The sequence below is a fragment of the Amblyomma americanum genome, chromosome 1, assembly GCF_052857255.1.
Source record: "Amblyomma americanum isolate KBUSLIRL-KWMA chromosome 1, ASM5285725v1, whole genome shotgun sequence".
Classification (NCBI taxonomy): Eukaryota; Metazoa; Arthropoda; class Arachnida; order Ixodida; family Ixodidae; genus Amblyomma; species Amblyomma americanum.
This window is the reverse complement of record NC_135497.1, coordinates 186,662,128-186,684,031: the sequence shown is the minus strand read 5'-3', so window position 1 is coordinate 186,684,031 and position 21,904 is coordinate 186,662,128. Positions and strand designations below refer to the sequence as shown.

The 21,904-nt window shown below is 46.1% G+C and overlaps 1 protein-coding gene across 6 annotated transcripts in view; it reads right to left on the bottom strand.

The window, feature by feature from the left end:
* Positions 1-21,904, bottom strand: part of VAChT (Vesicular acetylcholine transporter) — a 213,823-nt gene that overhangs the window by 176,141 nt on the left and 15,778 nt on the right. For 4 of the 6 annotated variants that reach the window (XM_077648035.1, XM_077648034.1, XM_077648037.1 and 1 more), the window contains exon 2: positions 15,906-16,003. The exons of the other annotated variants lie outside the window; for them this stretch is intronic. In XM_077648035.1, the coding sequence (XP_077504161.1) occupies positions 15,906-16,003 (98 nt within the window). The remainder of the gene's footprint in view (positions 1-15,905; positions 16,004-21,904) is intronic. 6 annotated transcript variants of the gene reach the window in all.

Sequence of the window (21,904 nt, the reverse complement as noted above, 5' to 3'; positions counted from 1 at the left end):
GTAAGGCAGGGCCTTCTGCTGTTGGCAGTGACACATGCCGGACGGGTGCACTCAATTCAGCACTTTCAGCGCGAGCAGTTTCTGATCCGGAGAGGTCCAGTTGCCACACTCGCACGTTTTGTAAGCTCTTTGTGGCGTTGAGCGCGCTCCGCAAGGCACAGCTTGGTTGGCCTGGTTGGCAAAACGTTTCACGCGTATAAAAACGGGTTCATCGGTTGCTCACGTACAGGCTGTTGTATCGGTGCCCGTCGCACTAATCAGCGACGGCTCCACCCGCCAGTCACGCAATGGACCTTTTACACCCCCCCTTTCCCCCCCCGCACGCACACACACTCCCATTTTTCATTTTCTTGGCTCATTTGAAGCTGATTCTGTGACAAGGCTTTTAAAAAACTGAACAACTCAACACACTAGAAAGCTAGAGCACAGCTCCGAAAACGCGGTTCTCCTAAGACGGCATCATAGCAGAGGCACGTTAATTAAAGCACGATTATCTTTTCAGTGCATCCTGGTGCCGTACATTGTTTCATTGTATTACGTGATGTTGTTATTAAATTATCACGTCTTTAAAAACAAATTGTCGCTGTTATGTTTAGTAAATGTGCTTCCACGGGAAGAGTAAGCGCACGATAAATGGTGGTATCTCCCTTTTAAAATAAACAACACCATGTTCAAGAAATTATTCATAAGCGTGCCAAATCTCTGTCAAAGTAGCGCCGTAAATGCGGCATCGAGTTCACGCTTTCTGCTCACTTCCGGGGCTGCGGCGGAAAGCGATTGTCGGCGTGCAGCAAGGCTTCGCTCCCGAAGCGCGTTCCGCGTTATGTTGACCGATTAAGGGCGGTCCACTGCATAGAGGCAAGACGCCTTGCTTCACCTCGGTAGTGAGTGTAATATGTAATAAATGATTCCATTCCAGAACTTCCTAACATAAATGTCTCAATTCAACGTGGATAATTGTGGCCGGTCTTACAAACTTCAGAGTTTCTTACAGGCTTTTTTTTTCTTCGGATGCGCGTCAACTGTTGATGTGGAGCGCTTTCATAGCTTAATGGGAAAACCTTGCAGTACTTTTATAAAAGCAACCGAATCGAGGTTTTGTAGTCGCAATGGTTCGGGCTTATAGCTACATAAAATGCAACATGGAAAACCAGCGGGTAGCTGTAAAACGCAGCGAGTACCATGCAGGCTATATCCGGTACCCCGCCATTATTACCCTCGCGGCCCAACCTTAGAGGTGTCGCGCGCGCAGGGATTGAGACCTGCGCAAAGGCCACAATCACGCCCTGTTCCTCTTCCTTTCAGCCTCTCTCTCTCCACTTCCACTTTCATTTCCCATCGGCACGACACACAAGGGCCGTCATCGTCTTTGCTTCTCGACTGGCCGCTCACGCTCCTCTATGGTCGCACGCGAACCACTCCTACAGCAGTTCGCGCATTGGGGAGGTGCAACTGGCGCCCCAAAGTACCCTAGCTGTTCCATTCGCGTCATGATTCGGCACACCGACATCGCCCTGAATGCTCATTGTATGCGCCCCATTTGAGGAAACGGTTCATTCCAAACGCTCGAGCGGTTGTCTCCTCATTGGGAGGAGTGCGCAAGTGGCGTGCCAGAGGACAGGCAGCCGCACTGGCGCAGACTTGGCAAGCTGACTACGGCAACTGCGGTCTGAAACGCGGTGCATGCCTGGACGCACATTTATGCGCTCACGGCGGCGGCAGCGGCTGCACCGTTGTCCGCTCGCCTGGGTCTGCTGTGGCCGGCGCGTGCATGCGCGATGTATTGGAAATCGAACGAACGGCACCCCCTTCCGCCGTCAGCCCTCACTCGGCGCGACACGGCCGGCGGGCCTTGCGTGAGCGCGTGAGAGCCGCCGCCGCTGTCGGCGTGCGTGTATTTATAGACGCGCGATTCGACTGCCGCCCGCGTGGACGCATCGCGCGCTCTCCTCGTGAGTGGGCTCGCGGCGCAGAGCGAAGCGCCCCCCTCTTGCCGCCCACTGCACGGCTGAGCCCCACGAACCTGCGTAAGCGAGGCCTCACGTTCACAATGTGGATTGCTGCCGTATGTGGTTAGCTATCTATGGGGATCGCGTTGTTTTGCTGTGCTTACATTTTCCATATTATGGGAAAGGAAGAGAGGGGTGGGGCCTTTGCGGGCGCTCTTCTTTCAGTCGACAATGGGGTAGAGATCGCGTCTTCAAATACTCCATGTTTCGGGGCTCTTGTGGCTTATTCTTAGAATACAGAGAATTAAGCAAGCAATGGTACTGCGGCGGGATGTAACGCTTTAAGTACACAAATAAGCTTTTGGTAGCTACTGAAACAACCACCACTCACGCAGCCCCCCATTCCCCCCTCCCCATATTACCCCTCTTTGTTACTGTTTATTTACGTTCTCATTCATTTTTTTTTCGCTTTCATTCTCACCTACATTTGCGGAGAATACCTGCCGTGACATGTATGCGCCCAGAGTGCCAAGGCGTATATTCGGTGGCACAGCTGCCATTAGGAACGCCAAGCTCTGAAGAGAAGCACTGGCGAAGACTGACACTTCATACAGTGCGGAGAACCTACGTTGTTGGAATGCATTTTTCCTTCAGACGGTATCTGACTTCGTCCGCAAGTGGAGCCTTCCCTTGTGTAAAAAGGGTTGAAACTGAGTTAGATGAGGGAACGAAAGATAATTCGCCAGCTTAAAAGTTATTTCCATGAAATATTGGTGCATGCGTAGGCTAAAAAAATCAATATGCCAGCTCATCTGGAAGTTCCTCCACCATCCATATTTACGCTATAAATTTGTTTTATCGTGCTTCTTGCTCTTTTGTTAACATACTAATACGTGCGATGTGATGTATCTCGAATTGCTTTACCGACACCTTTACTTTACATTTGATTTTGTCTTAACATACTTGAGTGTGTATCTTCGGTGTCCCTGTTGTGATCGTGTACTAGTTCCTCGTCTGCAATTTTTTTTAACTTATGTGAAGTTCTATTGCATGCAACGCAGTATATTGCTGTCACAGGAAGAGCAGGCCGTAGTCAGATGTCAAAGCATCTTTTGCCTGTGTTTAATTCGTTTGGGCAAGAAGATGTAGATGAGAATAAACTTAAACGAAAAAATAATTAACTACACAAGAATTTTTGTAAAGTTTATTGGTAGCTGGGGATTCTCAAACGGTCCCTAGGTTCACTTGTTTCAAGTGCTAAAATACATCTACAGGAAGACAGTCGAAACAAACGCGGTAAAAGACCAAAATGTGCGCAAAACGGAGCGAAACTGAAATGTCATTTCTTTATTGCATAACCAAGCAGAGAGCAACTCTTTTAGGGTCAAGTTGGGCTATCTGTTGAGGAATCTCTTCTCTGTGCATTTGCTGCTTGTAGAACCTGAACCATACCAGCCCATCAGCGAAGAATCTGTGTTGGCCATCTGCCACCCCGTACTGAGTGGGCTCCATTGCTGCGACTTTTGAGTTGCTAGATGAAGGATATGCCTTCTAATAAGCACAGAGTGGTCATTTCGCATATCGATATGCAGACTGACTACTTCAAAATTTATTACTCTGTGTCAAGATAAACTCTGCCGCCACCACAAAGTTCCGCGCCTGCATAATATACATGTGAACTGGTTGAAACATTCGCCTAAAGTTTTGCTTTTCCTAGAGCCGAAGATAAACTTTACCGTTTTTCGTCAATCAGAAAGCAAAGCGTTCCGGTCTGACAGCCTGCTTTGCCTAATATTTGCGCAGACATTTCAGGCCCCAGACTATTCGAAAGCAACTGCAAAAGTATCCACCAAGTACCAATTATTTTCCACCGGGATTAAGTCTTACTTTCGGCTCTTACCGAAACTTATGCCCGGTTATTATCACGAAGACCTAGAGCTTTCTGAACAGCTTCGAAACACATTTTTTCTGTCTCTGCGAAAGTTAATCAAGCTGGCGAACCATCATCGCAGAGGGCGCAGAAAAGGACCAAGGAAGCCTAGGGAGGAAGACCTCACCCTGTGGCTGAGAGACAACAAGAGCCGGGGCCTGCCCAGGTTTCTCGAAGAAAATAGCCTTCGCCGCCTTCTATAGCATACTGACAGCCCCACCTTACGATGCATGGCAAGTTTTCGAAATAAAATAAAAGTGACCGATGACTACGGTACTTCCTAATGCAAAATTTGAGCTCAGCTTGATTTTGCGATATGTTGGGGCAGAAAACTTGGACGACGATTAAGCTACCCTTAAATTAAAGTACGATGGCAAGCATTGTCGCACAAAGCCTGTGAACTATCGCACTGAACGAGCACTCCTCAGTGGTGTTGAGCGGCGCGGTGCAGCACTTGCCCGGTTGCGGCGTCCTCTACCGCGTTTTCTGGTCCCTGAGGAGTAGCGGGTACCCGTTGCCATGGTAGACGGCGTGGACTCCACAAACGGCCTCCATAGAGGCCAATGTGTGTGCTGGTTGACGGTTCGACTACCACTTCATTACTGACTCAAGCTGCGACTGGCAGTTTTGTGATTGATCTTACGCTGATTAGAACATTGTCAGCCACGTACCTGTGCGACAATTAAGGAACCCACAAACTTTGCGCAATAAATCGCCTCGCCTGGACAAGGGAGAACGTCGTTTTTCTCAAAACCTCCAATGTGTCCCGCCTGAAGCGGAGTGGTTGCGGGGGTATCTGCACGTTATCGCATCCGGCGCACTCGATTAGGCGCAGGTGGTTGGGGCACGCGCTCTAAGCATGGCGGCTGTCTGTAAACGCGTCTAGGAAACAGCCAGTGCAAACTGAGCGCGACCCCCCTCGGCTGCCCCCTCCGTACCCTCTTCCTCTACTTTCCACTCTACTTTCATTCTCGCCTTCCCTTCGTTATCGCCCTACGTTCATCCTTCGCTCTGCTGCAACCCTACCTTTTCGTCGTGCTCTTCGATTTGCTATATAGTTATCTCGGTTACGCCGCCGACAACGACGCGCCAGCCAGAAGCGCGCGCCTAAGAGCTGCCCCCTGAAGCATGTTTTTAAGTGAATTCGAGCATCCGCTACTCTTCAAAGTCAGCGAATGCGTGATCACTGTACAGACGGTTCGTGCGTAGCTGTAACGCAGCATTACTGAAAGCACCAGGACGATCGGACACTGCAGAGCGTCCTGACGCTTTCAAGTGCTGTTCGGCGTGTTACGCGTTTTCCAGAGTGTTAACATGGCTTCGAAGTCTGTAAAGCTATCACGACGCAAATCTTAAAGAATCAAATGAACCAAAACGACTCCAAGAGGTGAAAGTGAGTATGGGGACGAGTGTTGTAGAGGCAGCAGCAGCGAATGCTCGTGAAGTGGTAGCGGTGAACTGAAATTATATGCGAGAAATTAAGATGCGAGATAGTATTTGTAAATCTTTCTTTCTCAAAACGGAGTTCAACTGAGTGGTCAAGCATCGCTCCGTCCTCTCATCTACCGTCGCCAAGATGATTTTTTTGTTGCGGCCGCTTGTCTGGAACCTGGCATGACAAAATATTATCCAACTCTATTATCATCGGCTCGTCGGGCTTGATGCCAACGGGTGTGGCGGCGGCAGCGCATTGGAGTCCGACAAAATGGAGCCTCATGCAATCCTCCGGGAGAATGCATGAAGGCACTGGCAGCACGGTGTACTGCTTGAGTTCACGTTCGATCTCGGACTGGCCAACGGCATATAGGCAAAGGACTGCATTGGAAAAAGAATCCGAACAAAATGCAGTCCCTGCTGCATTTCTGCAGTTGTTTCTGAGGGCGGACAACGGGCTCCAACCCAGTCCCTACTCAACTGGCTGCTAGCTTGCAGGAAGGTACGTACTATAACTATGAATGAGCGTTCAGTTCGTGTTGAAGGAAGTGCCATACCAAATAACGCTCAAGAGATAAACTGTCAGAAGTGGCAAACAAAAACTGCAGTCACATTGCTCACATGAAGAACAGCTGCACTGAAACTGTAAATAACTGAGCATCTCATATTCATGGATGTCAGGGTGAGTTCAATGCGACATGGTAAGCAGTATAGAAGAAAGAATGCGTTCCCTGTGCTGGCATCGGCTCAACGCTCAGTGTTCGTCTTCGCAATAATATCTCTTGTTGCACAAAACGCCCTATATTCCTGCTGCAAAAGAGCATGGACTCAAAGAAAAAATTCTGAGATTGGTCAGAACTATGCTTTCAACATTATTAACTACAACTGCTAAAATTGCAAAGAAATATTACGCATCATAGGTCATTTTGCTGCCACTCAAACACTACCTGTCCCTAAAATAATGTTCAGCACATAAATTTAACGCATTTGGACTCCCTTCAAAGCTGTCAATTGGTTGAAAGTCACAAATTTCTCCTGAGCTAAAGTTTCACTGTCCGAAAACGTCAAGTGAGGAAAGAACTGGGTACTCAAGCCAAAGAACTGGGTATGTATTTTCAAAATGCGTCATAGAAGGCTCATTTCTAATAAATCATGCAACTGATTCGATGCAAATGCTGAGACAAGTGCGAAATCAGCCCTGAGCTGAATCACCATCCCAACTATTGTGTCTTACTTGTACGCCACCACACATGGGGCTGACGTCGGGCAGATACTGCTGTGGCTTTTTCCGCTGCTATTCGCTGCTTTCTGCTCGAAGAAAAATTTTGCATGCTCTAATCAACGACTTTGATACTAATTCTACAGCCTTGGCTCAAGAATGTCTTAAATGAAAAATTAGTTCGTTGTGCAAAGAAAAAACAATAAAAAACGAGAGAATATTTTGTCACACATCTGAAAGATTTGGTGCCGGCGTCTTTGACTAAATGTGGCGAATACAACTTTATAACCTGTAATGATGTATTACCGAGAACTTTTTAGCCACTAGTTTTTGGGATGTGATATTGACAACTTTTTGGGGGAAATAGCCTTCTCTAGAAATTTTATACTTCCTAAATCAGTGATGTACTTGCTTTATTAGGTGATCTGAGTATTCCAAACATTGTGCACCCTCATGCTAATACGTACTTTACTTTTTTCTCAATCCAGTTGTTTTACTAATAGTTCTGCCGTATTTCGGTTATAGGGTAGCTCATCGAGTTTTGAATGCGTGTACCTTTAGCAACCGCATGAGTTCTAGACCTTTTCTTAGCTCCATCCGCAAGTATTCTGACTCCCGTAATAACCCCGCTTGGTCCCATTAATCAAAATAATATTCTTGCCCCGCACTTCCATTGTCACTGTCACTGAGACGCAACCCTAGAAAGGCGATTTTACTGCAATCATGAGCAACCTGTGCTCCATCCTGGATAGATTTGTGCCTGATGGCATCGAACGAGATCTCCACCTAAAAGAAGAATTATTTCAAGCTAAAGTCACAGAAATATTAAAGAAACATATTTCTTCAATTGAAGTAGGCTCGCAAGAACACCCTTTCGTTCAACAGCCTACTGTAAATTGTCCTTCAGGAGAAAGAAGTTTGCGAGATACCTCTCTTTTCGTTTTTCTCTGATGTTTTTGTCAGGATGTTTTTGTATCTATCTATCTATCTATCTATCTATCTATCTATCTATCTATCTATCTATCTATCTATCTATCTATCTATCTATCTATCTATCTATCTATCTATCTATCTATCTATCTATCTATCTATCTATCTATCTATCTATCTATCTATCTATCTATCTATCTATCTATCTATCTATCTATCTATCTATCTATCTATCTATCTATCTATCTATCTATCTATCTATCTATCTATCTATCTATCTATCTATCTATCTATCTATCTATCTATCTATCTATCTATCTATCTATCTATCTATCTATCTATCTATCTATCTATCTATCTATCTATCTATCTATCTATCTATCTATCTATCTATCTATCTATCTATCTATCTATCTATCTATCTATCTATCTATCTATCTATCTATCTATCTATCTATCTATCTATCTATCTATCTATCTATCTATCTATCTATCTATCTATCTATCTATCTATCTATCTATCTATCTATCTATCTATCTATCTATCTATCTATCTATCTATCTATCTATCTATCTATCTATCTATCTATCTATCTATCTATCTATCTATCTATCTATCTATCTATCTATCTATCTATCTATCTATCTATCTATCTATCTATCTATCTATCTATCTATCTATCTATCTATCTATCTATCTATCTATCTATCTATCTATCTATCTATCTATCTATCTATCTATCTATCTATCTATCTATCTATCTATCTATCTATCTATCTATCTATCTATCTATCTATCTATCTATCTATCTATCTATCTATCTATCTATCTATCTATCTATCTATCTATCTATCTATCTATCTATCTATCTATCTATCTATCTATCTATCTATCTATCTATCTATCTATCTATCTCTCTCTCTCTCTCTCTCTCTCTCTATATATATATATATATATATATATATATATATATATATATATATATATATATATATATATATATATATATATATATATATATAAAACTCGTGCTTTGCTGTAAACTTGTAAACTTTGTACCTCGCGCACTCTATAAAAACTGCGTGTTTCAAACGTTGTACTACACTCGAAAAAGGCTGGTCCTCCAGCCGAAACGTCGTGAATTAAATCCTGTTATGTTTCTTCAATTTTCGGTGATTTTATATATATATATATATATATATATATATATATATATATATATATATATATATATATATATATATATAGGGCAATGCGATCATTTACCCTGTTTTTTTATTCATGGGTGTAGAATGCTTCCCAGGTTTGTCCAGTCGACGATGCGGATGTCATGTGAAGATTATGAGCGCTAAGGAAATCTTAATTCTCAAGAAGCGAGATTAGTCGGAACTGCTGAGGAACGAAGTTTGCTTCCAAGGCTGCTTCTTGGGGAGTACGAGCGGGCACGAAATCTCAACTCCCTTTAGTAAAACAGGAGTAGCAACTGTTGTTAAAACAATAGCAATTTAACAGTCGTTCGCCCAAAAACGTGGACATGGGTTCGAATTTGTTCGGTAATGAATGTCATGGACAGACAAAGAGGGGCAAAATACTCGACTACGCTTTCCCCTCTTTGTTGTTCATAATGGTGACATCCGTTGAAAAAATAAAAGAAGCCTGGACACATATCGGGTGATTTTTTTAACTTTACATATTTTTATTGTAAAACCTGCGAGAGATACGCTGGTGTGGTCTGTGTAAATGAATGGTACAGCAAGGCGGACATTATGTCAGTGATAGAGCATAATAATTAGACCATCAGTTAACTAAATTATTTAATAAACTTTTTTATGTTTGGTTCTAAGGGGCAACATTATGTCGCGAAATTGAAGGCCGTCAGCATCAAAGCTGAGCCTAGTTCTCAAGTTTTCTTAATCGGCAATGCATTTCAAAATATCGCACGCCAAAAATACACATTTGAAACCTCACTGAGTGGGCTTTTCTGGAACAGCCTTAATGGGTCCTTTCAGTGGTCTGGTGTCCTCTTTGAATATCACTTCGCATGCGCAGACACTTTTTTATTGTATAACATTTCATTTCTTTCTTTTTAATTTCTTTCTTTTCGTGTACCATAAAACATACAAAGCCTCCATTTAACCAAGTCGAACGAACGAGCCTCAGTTGCCTTGGGGTACCGTGTCTGACTCGCTACCCAATGGTCCTGGGTTTGATCTCCATCTAATTACCCCAATTTTCTTCTGAGCGAAAAAAATTTATTTACATTCGTACATGTCATAACGAGGTTTGTGTCATGTTGCAACCTTATAATCACAATTTTTGTAATGTTTTATTCATTTTCAATTCCACGTGACGTCACGACCCTCTCGACCAATCCGGATTTTCTCAACACGCAAACTACGATGCTGGATTCTTCACTGAAGGGGAGCCTTTGCCCTACTGCGTTAAAAAAAAAAGTGGCTAGGGGACCTTTAACGCGATTATAATTTGTTGTGAACATTAATGAGATGTTGCTAAAAATGCAGGGTCACTGGCTAAGACAAAGGCTTAAAAACGTTTTGGAGATTATTATTATATTTTACTTGCGTGACGCAAAAACAATATAAGGCGAATGCAGAGACGAACCTTGTGTTGACAATATGCTACTGCCAATATTTACCTTAAAGCCTGTTATCACTGATAAACCTTCCACAGGGTTTAGATGTCGAGGTTCTCCTCGATACCACTACGTGGCTCTCTTGCAGCAGCGGGCTCCAAGAAAAAGCCTACCTAAGAATTTTACGACATAGCTGTCCGATGCGTCCAGCATTCAGGACTATATAAGTGTGCCTATAGTTAATGCGAATGAGTCATATACATTAGGCACACTCAAAATTCTAATAATGATGCACACTATTATGGGCGCTATTTTCCTATGATGCAGGTGCCGGGTCATCAAATTTCTAGGCAACTGACGGCGGCTAGAAAGCGGTATCCCTGTAAACCACTGGAACCATTTCTGCCAGAAATAAGAAATCAGCAATATATACTTACCATTGTATAGATAATTGGCTCAAAAGAAAAGCAACAAAGTGATAAATTTAGTTTCTTAAGTTTAAAAGGAAAGAAAAACACCGCGTCTTATTCCATTGATGATAAAAAGAGTGTGTTGACATCGATCTTCTTCTTCAAGATTTCTGCAGGAGCGCAATCTCAGCACTGACTAAAGTTAAGTCAGTGGAGTTTATTCGCTTCGAATATTATAGAACGATTCGCTTTCCTATTCATTACGTCGCCCCTTTTTTGCTTTAGTAGCTGCTGTTCTAACGCGATAGCGTTAAGAGCCACCTGTCACATGATCTTATGACGTCATCACAACCTGTCCCCCGTGGAAAGTGGCAACCTGCATAACGGACTGTGTGCAAACTGCCAACCGTGGCAGGTGGCACCTTAATTAATTTTGGTCGCGAGAGGTTGCTCGGAAAGAGCAATCTGGGTCTCACAAGTTCCACTGGTGGCTGTGTTTGAAACAGCCAGTGGTGCATCGCTTAACCGCGGCACCACTGCTCCAGGAACGGCATAAGGACTTCTCGCGATCTATGACTGTAGAGCTTGACCAATTCCGCATATGGGCATGTAGGCAGAACCTAAGCGACAGAGGAGCATTTGCGCGGGAAGGATCTCTAATGCTGCCGCATTGCACTCTTAATGGTAGGTTAAGCGTTATGTGGTGGCGAAAGAAAGAACAGTGTCCGTGCCTGCGAAGCGATACGCCAAGAGGACCCCAGACCGCTGAAGAGACGCGTTAATGCTATCGCGTCATATCTATAAGGCGGAGCTTAAGTGTGCCCTCAACCTTTTTGACATCAGGACCGACAGCTCAAGCAATGTTAATCGCTGGCACTGGCTTTGTTATCAGAGACGAATTGCCATTGGAATAGAAAAGGGGTGCGCGAATATTAGAAAAATCTAAACCGCGAACTGAATTCGCTGATTGATTCGCTGATCGGATCAGATAGTGAATTCTCAAAATTATTTGAAATAAATCAAATCTTTTGCCAAGTTTTCGAATAGTTCTCGAATTAATGGCGGGAAGCTCGAATAGAGCCCACCGTTGTTGTTTTTTTACGACAGTTCCAAAAACAGGGCTCACTTCGATGCGGTACAAATACTGCTGTCATCGGTCTGTGCGAGAAGGAGGGTTGAGCACCGCGACGCGGTACATTCGTGTGGCGTAGTTGATATATAATGCATACAAATGGCCTTCAGTATTGGGCAGCGCGCCAGGTTTAGAAAATCCTGCCTTCATGCCCGATATAGGAGGCCATGACTCAATCTCTGGTCATTCTCGACTGAGTTCTGCAGCTTGTGCGCTGTCGTCATCAGTAGCAAAAGGTAATTTTCCTCTGCATATGATATGGCACTGATAGCGCTGACGTACTGACTTCAGGATGCGTGCCGCCTAGTGGGGTTCAAGGTTCTGTCTTTCCACAGCTAGAACTTTAAACCGATGACTGGTAGCACTGATGCTAGCTCTTCGCTTTTTTGCATGAACACTCGTTTTGTACAAAAAATTGCACAAGTAGAGAATACTCGCGGAAATATTCGATTTATATTCGATTCTCTGTGCTCTGTCCTTAGCCCAACAGGCCGAAAGAACAGATTGACTGCACGCGTTTCAGTGGCGCGCTAAAAGTGCGAGGGCAATGTGAATGTTGTGTTGCGTTATCAGGCTTATATTTGAAGAAGTGTTCCTTTAGTTGCACAGCTACGAACCTGTATATCCTTTATTCCAGTTTATCCTGAGGCTCCGGTGAAACCTTCTAGCTTGTAATGTTTCTGCTGCGTAGCCGTCAATAGCCAGTAGCCGATTTGCTCGTACCGAACTTCCTCCTCCGTTGATCACCCAGAAAAGCTTGGCCTGTTGTTGCCGTTGTTCCCCTCACAAAATGGCACATACCCACAAGGGGGATTGGCTTGGTCTGTTCTGTGGGTGCAGTGGACAACATGATCACTTTCTCATCCTTCTATGCTGACAAATGCTGCTAATTTATTGCCCTTGCGTCCACTACACTCCCGTTTAATGCGAGCACGGCCAGCTTTCGACTTTTCCATCTTTCACTGCTTCTACCAGTGAACCTTCGTCATCCTTTACTTCTGCTTCTTTTTCTATGTCTGCATCTTCAACTAAATTCCGTATATTTTTAATTTCTACTTTCGCACACCCACTCCAGGGCATTTTCTCATAAAGAAACCAGGGTGAGGTGCATTTTTTTTCTGTTTTAAATAAGAAAGTCGACCAGTTTTATCAAAAGTCTTCTGCTAGCTTCATTTGTGCGACAGGCTAACCACCGTGCCCTGGCGTCCTCATATTAGGACATGTAAATAATCGTGCGGTACATTTATTATTATAATCAGGACAAAATGATTGTACTTGTGTCATCGTCTTCAGTAAACTAAAAAAATTAAATGGCCTGCACGTCAAAGAAAGTAATTAAGAAAGCATTTGTGAAAAATATGCAACTCAAGGGGTTCCCTCCTGAGCCCTGCAACGTGGCTCGTTTTGCATCCTCAGCGACCCTAATCTCTCGAAGTCGGGAGCAACTCGCGTCCTCGACCCTAGCTTAGGACTGCCAAATGTGCTAGAGAGCTCCGCTACACGGCTTGAAAGCAAATCTCTTGGACTGTGTATTTCTGACAAAGACTGCACATCTTATGGCGTCTTTGATTTTTGTCGTGCGCCATCTTCGTTGTTTAGAAGCAGAGCGAAAAGCATGAAAGAGGGAAAACTTGAGCCCATTTCAATAAGAGGGCTTTTCCGTTGCAATTTCACTATCGATTTTTGCGACTTTCATCAGTATTAGTCTTCAAAAGTAAATTATCGGGCACCTAAGCAATTCTTATGATGTGTAAATACGGGAGCAGGTGTAACTGGCTCACTGGACACCTCAGTCGCGCTGTGAGTAGGCGGTGGGATCCACCTACAAATTGAGGAAACCCAGCGAAAGGTTTACACTTTATTGATTTTGAGGAAAGCACTCCCTGGGTCAGTGGACACTTACGTCGCGGTTTGAGATACATGGCGGTGGGAACGTCGGCGGCCTATTGATCCAGGAGGGGTGATGACGTCATTTGCGTGCCGCGTTTCGGCCACGGGTTTGTGATGACTGCGGGGTTTTTGCACTAAACAAGCCGAGGAATGCTCTGGAATTAATACTGTCGTCATATGGGGACACCAGGGTCGAAGGGATTAAATTGGATATGAGGAGATACTGGCATCCATTGTTGGAGCCAGACTTTTTTCTTTATTTTAACGCCGCGACTACCGCTACCTTTACATGTCGAATGCTGTTGTTTTTTCGGGTATTTCAGTTTGGGTATCTACTATAGACGCTTTACGAGGAGCCGGTTGCAAGTCATCCTGCAACTGACATGTCACCCCAGCCGGCTGCTGCTCGCTCATCTCTCGGTCGACCCTGAAGAAGGAACCGAGTTGGTCCCGAAGCGTTGGGCTGCTAATAAATGTTGTTCGTAGATACAGCGCTAAAAGACAAGGGACGAGCAAGAAGACGGGACGAACTCTGGCCGTGACCTACCAACAATCTTAACTTTCCGTTTTACTACAATAATATTGGTTGGAGTGAAAATTGCTCAACTTTTCAAACCCAACGAGGCGGACTTCCGTCGAAGGTGTTTTCGTTGCAGTGGTCTTACACAGAGTCTTGTCTTGAGTAAATTGCATAGGCAGCCTTTGTTAACAGAAAATCTTAGAACTACAAATATAATTATTTGGTTTCTTGACGTATATTAAGAAGCCAGCAGTGACAGATCAGCTTTGCAACTCGAGGTAGCCCCTTTGCAAAAAGCTTGGAGCCAAGGGAGGTTTGCTTCTGGGCCACACTGTGTAATTCTTTCTGCACCCCAGCGGTCGTAATCTTTTGTGGGCGTAAGAGGAACTGTGGTCCTCCCCGCTCCAAATGTTAGGGCTTACACGGATGACACATGGCTTAGAAGCAAGCCCGCTGGGCTCTAAACCTTTAAACTCTTACCCTAGGCTTGTTAAGCGTGGGCTATTTGTAATTTTTACTTGAGCTGCGACAAACCTGGAGCATTTATTACATCTATTTTCCATTTTGTTGGCAAATAGCTAACTGTGAATTCAGCACCCATCCCTTAGAGTAACGGTGTTCGGTGCTGATATTTACCAAACGTGTAGGGGATCCGTCGGTTGAAGTCATGAGAAAATCTTGATAGTACTATGCCATGGATTACGCGGCAATCGATCTGTACAACTCTGGTAGCCGGAGTCACAAGTCAAAGTGTATCCTTGAAGACAGTACGAGTGTAAACAAGCACATGAGAACGCTCATGTCACTTAAGCGCTGCACGCCACGTGGCCGTTTTTTCAAAGCACTCTGTGCCATAACAAAAAGCCCCACCGTACATATGTAATGCAGGTGAAGTTTGAGTCATTATTCTAACTTTAGGTGACTCGTTAAAGTGCGCGAAAACATCACCACACGCGTGCCACTCATTGAACGTGCCATAATTCCACCAGCTGCATACAGAAAGGGGCTGCGCAGTCTCTTTCTGTATGCCGCCTGGAGCCGACCAGAGAACTTGGCGGGACGCTAAACTGTTCCGCCGTTCCTTCTTACGAGGCGCCCAGAACATACGATGGAAGTGCGGCAACTGCCACCGTTGCATGCATGCGCACAGGTGCGGGTTCATCAGCGTTGTTTTGTTTCTTTTAACTCTTTCTGAGTTATTCTAGAAGGAGTGCTCAGATGAAAGTAAGAACTTCGTGTGCAATGAAATAGAAGAAAGCAGGAGCGTACGCTGCATAAATACCAAGCGCATAAATACATAGTTTTTGAACTACCATGGAACGATAATTAACGGCTAAAATCTACCCGTGCGGGCATGCACTTCGCGACGACGATTTACTCTAAACGACAGAACCGACAATTGTTGTTTTGAAGCTAACAGCGGAGAAATTATGAAGGGCATTTGAGGCGGTAGGATAAGTTGCTTATGGGTCCCATATTCTCTTTTCTGACACAAAGCTTCTCAGAGAAACAGCAGCTTACTGGCGCATTTATCGTAATAGGTGAAAATCTATTGCCGCGCACTGTTTGTAGCGTCTCTGTCGAAGTGTTTGATATTGCACCAAGACGTAAACCTTACGAGCATTTACTGAACAGCGTGGTCAACGTGTGCAATGCAATGCAATCACACAAGGTGGTACCATGAGGGATAAATTCTTCGCCGTCGCTTTACTTATCTTCTGAAGAAACTGTTCTACAGAGCCATTTAATTGAGAGATGCACATGAAAAGTAACAGGTGACAGGACGGTTTCCCGAAAGCGTCAAAGTCGCTTAAGAATCTAGGGAGGAGAACAAAAGCAAAGCCGGAGATCGCGTGAACAGTTAAGCAAATACGAACACGAGAATAACGCTACTCACCTGGACAGCGAGAAAGCTCCCGTCTGGAACCGCCGGCCGCTTTCTGAGGCGCGTTCGAGCGGCGTTCGTGGACGGCTGGCCCGATTGCGAGCGAGCGCCTGCGGAGAGAATTTCGGGAAGAAAAGGGAGAGGGCGAAGGCATTCGACCTTCTCGCTCTTTGTGCTCAGTTTTCTCAAGACGCCACGAACTCCCCTTTTCATTCCTTCCCCACCCCCACGTTCTGAAGTTTGCCGCTCGCCTACATCCCTTCGTTTCCCGTTCCTCTGGGCCTGTCGGCACGAATTTCCTCCCTGGAAAAAGGGAAAGGAGCTGCTGGAGAAAGGAGAATGGCGGGAGAAGCTTGCACGTCACGACTCGTCCCCAATGGGGAGAGCCAATGGCGAGCGCCCGGGGCGCAGGTGAGAGAGAGGCGCGCCGCCATTGGCCCCCCGGTGGCGCTCACCTGCTCCCGCTTCCGCCAGTCGGGAGCCCGGCCGCGCCCTTTCTCACGCTCTTTTCCCTTCTGCAGCGCGCTCTTCCTCTCTCTGGCGCGCGCGCTTTGCGGCGGCCTCTTCTGGCGCGCGAAAATTTTGGCGCCATCGGAGGAGGCGGGGTTGTCTCGTGCCCGCTGTAGTGGGGGTTACGTCAAGGGAAGAAAGAATAGCTGTTCAAAGAAGGCAACGTCAAGCAATTCAAGGAGGATGGAGGCAAAACGGCGAAGGGCGGACACCGCCGACAAAACGCCAGCGGCCTCGCTCGCCGGGGATGAGGCAAAGATCAAACGAAAGGCTCTGGCAGCAACAAACCAGTGAAAAGAGCGATACGCCGGAGAAAGAAGCGCCCAAGAAGAGACAGAGTACGACTGTCATGGCTGCTCGTCGATGGCGGCATGCAGGCGCGCACAATGGCGGCCCCCGCGTGCGCTCGGCCGCAACGGGGCCACGGTTTGCTTTCGCTGAATGCGCTGAAAATTCCGGCGGACGCCACTGTTTCAGGAGAAGCCATTGCGTGATCCTGTGTGCGTCAATATCTTCTCCCCTAACTGTCTTTGTTTTGCTGCCCCGTTTCGCATGACGCGAGCTCGATGGAGGCTGCTCTCTTTGCGTGCTTTCCCAAAACAGCGTTGACGCCATCACGCTGCCGATCTTATTTTTTTTTTGTGGTACCCAGAAACACAGACCATTTTTAAAAGTTATACACGAAGGAATATGGTCTGTTTTCTTTTCTCGCATTAATATGCAGCGTACATTCACGGCAGATGACCCATATCCGCAAACTAACCCATTGTCTTTGCGCGGCATTCTATTACTTCGAAAATAACGCAAGCTAGCCCAGCGCTAAGAATTCGCGCCATGTTATTTCGGTCAACGGTCAAATTCCTTTCTCAAGAAATGGTTGTTTAATATTTGACGGGTGCTCTTGGAATAAACATGCTAGATGTGTTCTTCACCGTGCACTGGCTGAAGCTCCGATCTGCAAAAACTCGGTGCCGGTGCAAGACTTTTTCATTCTGAGACAGATATCGTGTGCGTGTCGGCAGGTTTCTCAACAAGCTTGCACCTGTATATATGAGTTCGCTGAAGCAGTCTAAAATCGCACAATTCACAGCTGCACAGGCGACAAGCAAAACCAAGTGGACGCGACGTCCCATCCATTCACATCTGCTTGCCGTCGCGCCAAATTGCGCATTTTAATATTGAATCAACAAACTCAGGAGCAAGCACACTTGGCGAGCAGCTTTATGGCTCTATTTGCGAGGATTCTGACGGCTGAAAATGCGCGAAAATTTTCGTATTTAAGGCCCCACTCATGGACTAGCTGTGATATTTATCAGTAACTTTTTCAGGCAGCACAGCGAAGGTCAGCCCTCCTACTGTGCACGCGTTATATATGCCTTTTACGTGTTACCTGTTTGAAATGCATAAGAAACAAATATCTTGACGCAAGTAGCTAGATAAAATGCGTAGCCGTGCCACGCCCACTTCTTTCCTTTCAAACTAATTTGACTTTCTTATTGTGTTCTGCTTAGCTCTAGTGTTTCCACGGTTTGTTTTGCTCTCAGTGCTTTTACATTCCCTCTCAGCTTTATGGCTTGTCACTGGTAGTTTTTCAATTTTGTTTTGGTTACGTTTTAACATTAAACGTGTCGAGTGTTGTCTAGATTTTTTACTTTATTGTCTATTTATAAGCCACTGTGGTGGCTCAGTGGTTGTGGCGCTCGGCTGCTGGCCCGAAAGACGCGGGTTCGATCCCGGCCGCGGCGGTCGAACTTCGATGGAGTCGAAATTCTAGAGGCCCGTGTACTGTGTGATGTCAGTGCATGTTAAAGAACCCCAGGTGGTCGAAATTTCCGGAGCCCTTCACTACGGCGTCTCTCATAGCCTGTATTGCTTTGGGACGTTAAACCCCCATAAAACCACTGTCTATTTACGTTGCTATCAATTGTTTTAGGGTGTAGCCAGTTCTTTCTTTTTTCGAGGTACGACTACATTAACATGCAACAACAGTTGTTTGTTGATGACTTGACGAAAGAACATGCAGACGATACATATGTAGATTTAGGCAGGATTAATCTGAACTGCATCATTATTTTGCAGTGTCCCACAATTGCCGACATCGCAAACAGGCTAGAGCAACTCAGCATCATTTGCATAATGAAGCATACGGGATCTGATGATAATAGTGGACAGGTCGCGAACAAAATTATTGAAAAGCAAAGGAGCCAGTATGCACCCTGGTGGCGCCTTTACAGAGCAGTATACTACGTGTCTGAGCACACACCCAAAGGGGCACACGTCACTTTTGAGTTCACAAAGATTGCGGAAAAGAAATTTTCAAAGAGTTTGACTTGTGCTGTAGACTTTGTTTTTCGATAAATAATGAGTGACTACTAACGAAGTTCAAAGCTTCGGTCAGACAGAATATCTACCGTCAATCTATTCGCCATTTATGAATAAAGCTGTATGCAGCCGATGGACGAAATCGCCTAATTCGAGCAGAGGACGGCACACCACATGACCCGACGTCACTGGCCCCGCCTCATCCACGGACGGTGCAGGCTTCGCGGGCGAAAAAATGCGAGCGCTCTTTCCCTCTCGGTTTCTAGCGTCGGTCCGCTGCGTTCCTAAAAGTAGTACAACTCCTGAGGGCGGGTCAACACTGATATTTTATTTTTTTTTTAAGTGTACAAATCGGTGTGGACACCGCCGCGGTGGCTCAGTGGTCATGGCGCTCGGCTGCTGACCCAAAAGACGCGGGTTCGATCCCGGCTGCGGCGCTCGCATTTGGATGGAGGCGAAATGCTAGAGGCCTGTGTTTAGAGCGATACCAGTGCACGTTAAAGAACCCCAGGTGGTCGAAATTATCCGCAGCCCTCCACTACGGCGCCTATAGCCTGAATCGCTTTGGGACGTTAAACCTCATAAGCCGAACCAAATCAAATCGCTGTGCCGCGTCGTACCGTCGCCTGCCCTATTCCTTTGTTCTGGTGCAGTTTGGGTGCGGTACCTGTCTGGTTCCTTGGGTTTCGAGAAACGTTTGAAGGGCAGCGTGAGGAGGGCGAGGGGGACAGCGGTGTCAAGAATTTTAAGGTCCATCCGCTTCGTCAGTCTGTGTTCACAATTGTGAACAGACAGTGCCTTGAATGGCAGTAATAATGATTGAGGTCGCTCATTAAACTTCACATCCAACACTTCTGAGGACACTTACGTCTGCTTGCGTGTAGGAATGCTAAAGCATGTCTTCTGAAGAAAGGAAAGGGCCCAGCAGCTCTCAGATCTCGACATCTCGATGGACACCTCAACCGCGCTTTAGCATGCAATTGAAGGTGCATATGTCGTCGATCCGAATCCCTGTCGCAAGCTAGCCTCCAGCTTGAATAATACATGTAAGTTATATACAAAGAGAAATGCTATGACACCTGAAAAGCTGTGCGACGAACGGTTGCTCAGAAATTCGGTGCGAATGTAGTCGGGAATGCTGCCACCACATTGAAGACAGCCAGTGATGTCATCGCTGGGATTTCATTTACACCTTCATAGATTAGGGATTCGGGATTGGGGCATGTTCTTAAAACCGGCATGTAGCTCACTCTTCACGTGGCCTGGACTCTTGCAATCCGTCACGTGAAATGATATGACGTCAACTCGTGACGTCACATGGTGCCGTTTTCTGTGGACCCATATTTTGCGGACACGTTTTGGGGACATGAGCCTGAAAGTGAGCCATATATTGCTTTCGCGTTAATAATATTGGCCCCAGCAGTATGGATTTGCGCCTGGACTTCCTTCATTCGCGCCGCCATCCACACGAGAGAGAGAGAGAGAGAACATTAACAGCAACTTCGTGTTAGTCGCCGAGGAGGGAACAGGCTTGTTCCTGCACGGTCTGTGGGTCGCCTAACTTGTCCGAGGTGCTTTGAAATCCCCACGAGAGTCCTCGCTTTGCTGGGCCCAGATGGCGCTGTGTGGCGCTTTTTCCTCCCCGTCGCCGCCAGCTCACGTCTCGTCCACTCCTTCATGCGCGCTTGTCGTGACCCAAGAGGCTGGATACCCCTACCTGTACTAGAATGAGCTGCCGCTCTTAAGTCACCAGCACGCGCTGAAGCAACGCCTGGCCATCCTTAATTTGGGCAGCGGACAGATGTTGGCAGATGGCCATTTGCCGCACCAACATGGTTGTGTGTTTGTGATATATCGGTCTCCTCGTCGCCTAAGGCTCCTCATTAATTCGCTGCTGCTCCACGCGCACCTGCTGCGATACAGAAGGCCGGATTATTGACGGCGTGTGCAGCGGTATGCAGATTGCAGATCGAGACTGTTCCCGAGGAGTTTACACGTGCTGAGATGGAGGTTGTTGTCACCGTCCCAGTCTTAAATCCGCCTTGTTAAAAGCGGTCGCCGTCACGCCGCGCTTCTGCAGCCCTTCGCTATCTTGAATTGCGTGAAGCCACCGAAGCGCACCCATGCAGTGACAGGTACTCCTCGTGATGTGACCTCAGGCTCCGGCCCAATGAAGCTTCGCGTGTCGTAATTGCCAAGCCGTGAACGAACCATCTGCCAACGCACCAGCTTTCGCCACTCGTTCACAGCACGCAAGTCCTCTTCTGTGTGCGCTGCCGTCATAAGCCCTCAACATACGCTTATTTCGCCAGTGTCTTAAGGATGAGTGACGCCTCCACTGTGACAGTGCGAAAGTTTACCTGAAGAGACAATTACGACAGTCGGTAATGCTAAATTTGAGCGCAACTCTTCACAGGTGGCGAGAAGCATAGCACAAGCTAGCACAGGCAGATGGCGTGTAATGCTGCCAGCCACCCTCCGGGACCTGCCCGCGGCAGCCGCCTTCCTGGTGTCCATTCCTCCGCTCTCGCTGTGGCGGGTGGCGTTTCGCCCTGCTACTACCTGCCACAATTAACACGCCACCTGACAGGCGGCGTGTTACGCCGACAACGCCGACGACTGCGACTTGGAAGCCTGAACTGGCGCATAAGAGCAGCGCTCTGAAAAACCACTCGATGGCATCGTGATTACACTTAATGCCCGACATTGCAATGGCACCACCTCATAATGGTCTTTCAACTTCTGAAACCTACACGAATCCTTCAAAATATGAAACTTCTTTAGATGACAATGAAAAGGAAGTCTGGCTTAATCAATTTGCTGAGGTGCCCATGTGAAAGGCTTCCATGACGACACGCTCCCATTTGTCTTTTGACTTTGCCAAAAACTGCGGCTTCTCATAGTAAGGAACACAAAGACGCTTGTTCAGTTCTTCGCGTATGCACAAGTAGTTTTAATGCTTCAGCGTTACTCTGTAAAGCTTGACCCCAAACCGATTCCTTATTAAATTGCAATCAAAACATTAGCAGCGTGTTAAACATGTGTTACGTGGAACATATTTTTGATCATAGAAAGTCAAATATATGTTCCACGTAACACATATTTTAACATGTAACACGGGGAACATTTTTTTATCCGATTTAATTTCTGCTCTGTAATGGATTGTACAGAAGGCCTTC